General features: G+C 43.8%; 1 protein-coding gene across 1 annotated transcript; it reads right to left on the bottom strand.

The window, feature by feature from the left end:
• Positions 1–3,517: 3,517 nt before the first annotated feature.
• LOC142006834 (olfactory receptor 51G2-like) lies at positions 3,518–4,453 on the bottom strand. The gene has a single exon (XM_074983326.1). It carries the CDS (start codon positions 4,451–4,453, stop codon positions 3,518–3,520), a length of 936 nt encoding a protein of 311 aa, XP_074839427.1.
• Between the last annotated feature and the right edge of the window lie 1,883 nt (positions 4,454–6,336).

Here is a 6,336-nt window from a genome sequence, read left to right as displayed (position 1 = left end):
GTTGCAGGTTCCATTCCTAGAATCTTGTCTTGCCATGAACTTTTAGTAAGGTTCTCATAAATCACATGTCTCCTTCAAGGTGGTCACCTTGATGCCATAACAGTTGTGATATTACAGAACTGAACTAAACTAAAATTACACTATTATAGAAAGGAGAGTTACCTGTCTGTCTGTCTGTCCATCCCACTGTAGTCAAGAATATCATAGAATCATAGAACGCTAGGACTGGAAGGGAACTTGAGAGGTCATCGTGTCCAGCCCCCTGCCCTCAGGGCAGGGCCAAGTACTGTGCAGACCATCCCTGATAGACAGTCGTCTAACCTGTTCTTAAATATCTCCAGAGATGGAGATTCCACAACCTCCCTAGGCAATTTATTCCAGTGTTTGACCACCCTGACAGTTAGGAACTTTTTCCTAGTGTCCAACCTAAACCTCCCTTGCTGCAGTTTAAGCCCATTGCCTCTTGTCCTATCCTCGGAGGCCAAGAAGAACAAGTTTTCTCCCTCCTCTTTATGACACCCTTTGAGATACTTGAAAACTGCCATCACATCCCCCCATAATCTTCTTTTTTCCAAACTAAACAAGCACAATTCTTTCAGCCTTTCTTCACGGGTCATGTTCTCTAGACCTTTGATCATTCTTGTTGCTCTTTTCTGGACCCTTTCCAATTTCTCTACATCTTTCTTGAAATGCAGCACCCAGAAGTGGACACAATATTCCAACTGGGGCCTAACCAGTACAGAGTAGAGTGGAAGAATGACTTCTTGTGTCTTGTTCACAACACACCTGTCAATACACCCCAGAATCATGTTTGCTTTTTTTGCAACAGCATCACACTGTTGACTCATCTTTAGCTTGTGGACCACTATAACCCCTAGATCCCTTTCTGCCATACTACTTTCTAGACAGTTGCTTCCCATTCTGTATGTGTGAAACTGATTGTTGCTTCCTAAGTGGAGCACTTTGCATTTGTCTTTATTGAACTTCATCCTGTTTATTTCAGACGAATTCTCCAATTTGGCCAGAAATATGTTCTGTGAGAGTCAAGAATGTGATTAGCCTTCCCTCCTGCCCAACTTCCGGTGCCTCTTCTGTGTCCTATGCTGGTTCCCTCAGCCTCATCTTCCTGCAAAACCCTGGTCCTCCCCACATCCCACTGCAGCCTCCACTTCTACTGTTGACCAGAGTTCTGGTGACAAAGGGTAATATCGCCCTGATCACTTCAGTGCCCACTGGGCCTTTCCCCAGACTACCACAGGCAAGTCTTTCCCTGCCCAAGCACTCAGTTCTAGAAACAGGCCTCTGCCTACCCCCAGAGATATCTCTGTACTGCCAGTGTGCTGTGGGGACCAGACTATCTGACTTCCCCAGTTGGGAAGGTGGGGGTGCCCAAGGTTTGCACTATGAGTGATCTGTTTGGGGTTCAACTGGATCCCACTTGCTGTCAGCCCTATAGATCTTGTAGGCCACCAGCCCCAGGGTCCAGACCACCAGCACTGGTGACTCCACAGCTGTGACCAGACTCAGGCAGCAGGGGGTTGGGGCGGGGGTTAAGCCTGGCCGGGAGGTTGGAGCCAGGACTGCTGGGTCAGCGGGGTTTGGGGCTGGGATCGAGACTGAGGTATGAGGGGAGGTTGGGGCACAGGGGTTGGAACCAGGTCAGTGGCATTTGGAGCCAGGAGTGTGATTGGAGCCCTCTGCTGGGGGAGGTGTGCTGGGGCATGCGGAGGGCGTGGAGGTGAACTGGAAGTGGGTCATAAGTATGAATGGTTGTAAGTCAATGTGTTTTTTATCGGGGAACACCTGTATAGTATAATTTCTATGATCAGAAACATAAACAGGCACTTTGTTGGGGAAGAATCAATACAGATTTTCAAAGGTAAATCACTCCTCACCTATCTCTTAGACTTTTTGAGGGAACCAACAAACATGGTAAAGAGTGATCCATGGACATATTTAAGTGCACTTGGATTTTCAAAAAAACATCAGGAAGATTCAGAGGAGAATATGGTTTAGAGAGAGACATCTCTTGTGGAGAATTTAATACTGAACATTCTTTGTGTTCTAGTAAAGAGAAGAGGATGAAAGATGATAAAATGCAGATAGGAGTCTAAATATGAAGATGGGTGAACTAGAATACCTTGTAATTTTGAAATGATTGTTACATCATTATCGTGCATCTGATCGAAGATATATCTTGTGAGATGTGATTAGACATGATTTGCAGAATATGACTATATTATTTGTGTGCATATATCAGTTTTATACCTGAACTAATGACTTCTATCATGATTTGGGATGACTTTTTCCTAATTCAAAGAATAGGAACTGTTGTACTGGCTCAGACCAAAGGTCCATCCAGCCCTGTGTCCTGTCTTCTGATAGAAGCCAATGCCAAATGGCCCAGAGAGAGTGAAAAGACATGTAATCATCAAATGATCCCTCTGCTCTCTTCCAATTCTAGCCTCTAATAAACAGAGGCTAGGGACACCATTCTTGCCCATTCTGGACAATAGGTGAACTTAATCCCCATGCATTTACCTAGTTCATTTTTCAAACCTGTTAAAGTCCTGTTCTTCATAACATCCTTTGGCAAAGAGGTCTGAGACTTAATATGCACTGTGAGAAGTAAAAACTTCCTTTGGTTAGTTTTAAATCTACTAGAGTGACCCCTAGATCTTCTGGAAGCATTTAAAAATTAATTTATTTATTGACTGATCTATTATCAGTCTAGAATGTTATGTCTGATGTGCTGCTTTCCATATTTAATAGGTAATCTGCTTTGATACGTTGGCCATCAGTACACTAATGTCAGCTCCCAGACTTTACAACAAGGCAACAATCTGTCACATAGGTTTAAAGCCATCTGAAAAATTAAGCATCATAAGTCACCAGGGCCTGATAATATTCACCCAGGAGTTCTAGAGAAACACAGCACAAACCAAAGGGGCCTGAGACTTCTGCATTCCAGACATTCACTCACGCACAGCTCGACCCTGATGTGGTGGGAGTGGGCTCCGCAGCTGTGTCATGTGCAGAGCCATCAGTCAAGTGAAGGCTTCCTGACTGGCTTCCCATGAGGCTCTTCAGAAAGCCATTTAGCTGACATGACACAGTTGCAAGCTGCTGGCTGACGGTGTAGGGGAAGGTGGCTCATTGTGTCCCTTGGCTAGCCACTGCTTATACCTCGTGCAGAACCCATATATCACACAGAACACAGAGTGCTCAAGAAGGGTTCAATATGTCGCTGCACAACAGCTGGTGTCATCAGAGACTACGTCCTCTTCCCTGTTCTTTATTGATGATATTAACAGGATTTCCAAGATCAGAAGAGTAAGGGGCACAACCTTTGTGGGACAACATCCTACCGGTGTTCTAGTTCTGCACAAACACCGGAGAGGGGAGATGAGGCCCTCACCTCACCTTGGAGGTAAGGATCCAGTATGGAATATGGAGCCACATACCACGTTCTTTCTCTTGTCTCACCACCACTGGAGCCTGGTGATGAATTAAACATTCATTTCACAAATATCCTAATTAACCTCCCACGCAGATGCGTGCTTTGCACACTGTACACAATTGGGTTCATAAGAGGTGGCACCAGCATATTTATATAGCCCAGAATTATCTGAAGCAAGTGTGAGGAGCTATTCATGTATCTGTGTATCAGAGACAAGCTTATCTCGGGTGAGTAGAAGAGCACGACGATACAGAGGTGGGATCCACATGTTTTCAAAGCTTTGACAGAATCCACTCGGGATGCAAGATTCAGCACTGTTTTGAGAATTATCACATAAGAGAAGAAGATGAGAATAGAATCCAATCCCAACGTTGAAAGTGAAGCTGACAAACCATAGATGCTGCTGACTGTGAAGTCTGAACAAGCCAGTTTCATGACCTCCTGGTGCAGGCAGTAGGAATGGGAAAGAAAATTGTATTGACAGTATCTGTATCGTTTAAGGAGAAGTGGGAGTGGGAGTATAATGGTGAATCCTCTTAGCACACACACCAACCCCAACTTCATGGTTCTTGGTATGGTTAAGATAGAAGTGTATCTCAGTGGGTTACTGATGGCAACAAAGCGGTCAAAAGCCATGAACAAGAGCACAGTAGATTCAGTGAATTGGCTAAAATGGATGAAGAAGAGCTGGGCAAAACAGGCATTAATACTGATCTCCCTTGAGTTAAACAGAAAAACTCCCAGTATTGTTGGCATCGTGGCTATCGATAAACCAAGGTCTATCACAGCCAGCATGGAAAGGAAAATGTACATGGGCTCATGAAGGTTTGAATCTGTTTTTATAATGAACAGAATGAGGGAATTTCCGAGTATCAGAATAATATATACTAATAACAAAGGGATACCGATCCAGAGATAGTCACTTTTGTGCCCTGGCATCCCAGTGAGAAGGAGCACTGCATGTGTGAATGTGCTGTTATTGACAGGTAACATAGTGCACTGGATTGATCCACTTGTATTTCAGCTTTCTTTCCTAAATGGGAAAAGAATAGCAGATTAATTGGTACATAGTGGCACATTATCCTTTACTGAGTATGAGCATCGAAACTAGTAGGATCTCACAGAAGACACCAAGAACTTTGTCTTGGATACATAACACAAACAGGAAAATTTTCACAGACTGAATCAGACCGATAATTTATCTTTACCAGTATCCTGTGGATAGTACAAAACAATGCGAGGATGGTCAAAGAAACCCTGCAATATACACTTTGCTTGTTAGCCATACTATCATCCAAGCCCTCCTTGAATCTTCCTAAGCTTTTGGACACTTTGATGTGTTTTACTTGTGAGCACTACAGCCTGTTGTGTACTGAGTGATTTAACTATAGTGACCTTCCCACAGATATCTGTTCTGGTCCACCACTTCTGAAGGTGGCCCTTTTATCACCACATGGCAGTTGCCTGGTAAAATATATCATTGTATTTTTTTTCCTGTGCTAAAGCTATTGATGAACATATTTCTTTGATTCCATATGTATTTTTTTCTATATTCCCACTCCTGGGATTACGCAGTATGCCACTGCCTCTCTGCTATACATGGGATAAATTCTTAGGTGTAGGTTCTCAACTCAATAACACCAACTTCCGTGGCAACGTTCCAGATTTTGAGACATCAGCTCAATTAGGCTTTATTAAATTCAACCTAAAATCTCCTGATACACTTTCACTGCCCAGGAATCCCAACAAGAGAAGCCAAAGTGCTTTGTTTGGCCAGTTGTGGCTAAATCCAGAGAGTTCAATCCTCCTACAGGTGTCTCTCAATCCTCATGGGTGCTGCACCCTCTCCCCATACAGGTATCTGTAATATGTTGCTTTATGAAAAGTTTCCGGATGACACACACAATTACTAATGTGCGTTTGCCCATCCTGTCTGTAGAAATCTCTCATGGTGGAGATTCAAGACTCTCCCTTGGTAATTTATTTCAGTGCTTAAGCACCCTGATACTTAGAAAGCTTTTAGTAATGTCCAACATAAACCTTCTCTGCTGCAAATTAAACCTATTTCTTCTTATCCTGTCACCAAATTGGAAGGAGAATAATTATTCTCTCTCTTCCTGGGATCAATCTTTGAGGGACTTCATCAGGTCCCCTCTCTCTCTTCCCTTGTCCAGACTAAACACACTGAATTCTTGCAACCTTTCTTAGGCAACAAGATCACAGCATCTCCACACCTATTATGCCACTTGTCAGCAAACAAACATCTAATAATTCCTGTCACCCTGGCGTACTTGCTCACTGGTTTTCTTCAGGTTCTGTTCTGGCTGTCTGAAACCTGAATTCAGAGTGTTACCTTAATAAATGCGTCTGCTAAACCTGCACAATGAGGTGTTTGTTGTGAGGCTATATTGAGTTAACTATCGGGTTGTTTACATTATGTCTGTATTAGGATAAACCATCCTGGCTCCTCTCAGTTGCACATCAGGTTGCTTCAATATAAGCAGGAAGGGCAGCAACAACTGAAAAACAGCCATAGCTCAGTGAGCAATTCTGGAAGGTATAGAGACCAATCCAGAGCTACAAGCTGGGAAGAGCCGACTTCCGGTCACTAGCCAGGTTACCTGTCTTGCTCTGTCAGTGCTGAGTGTCCATGAAGAGGTGGCCTAGTTTTTTGACTGAGAAGCATTACAGACTGACAATGCAGACACCAGTGGGGAAGTCTGAAGACCCTTGCTGTGCACCAGTTCCCAGGAGAGTACGAGGGCCTGGTGCCAGTAACGTCCAAAGTGCTGTTCAAAAACCCTCTTATTCTTCCATGTCACACTTATTTCTGCTGAGTGTTTTGGTTGATGAAGCTGGCTGCTCAAGTGATCTCA

The sequence above is a fragment of the Carettochelys insculpta genome, chromosome 1, assembly GCF_033958435.1.
Source record: "Carettochelys insculpta isolate YL-2023 chromosome 1, ASM3395843v1, whole genome shotgun sequence".
Lineage (NCBI taxonomy): Eukaryota > Metazoa > Chordata > Testudines > Carettochelyidae > Carettochelys > Carettochelys insculpta.
This window is presented reverse-complemented; position numbering and strand designations above follow the sequence as displayed.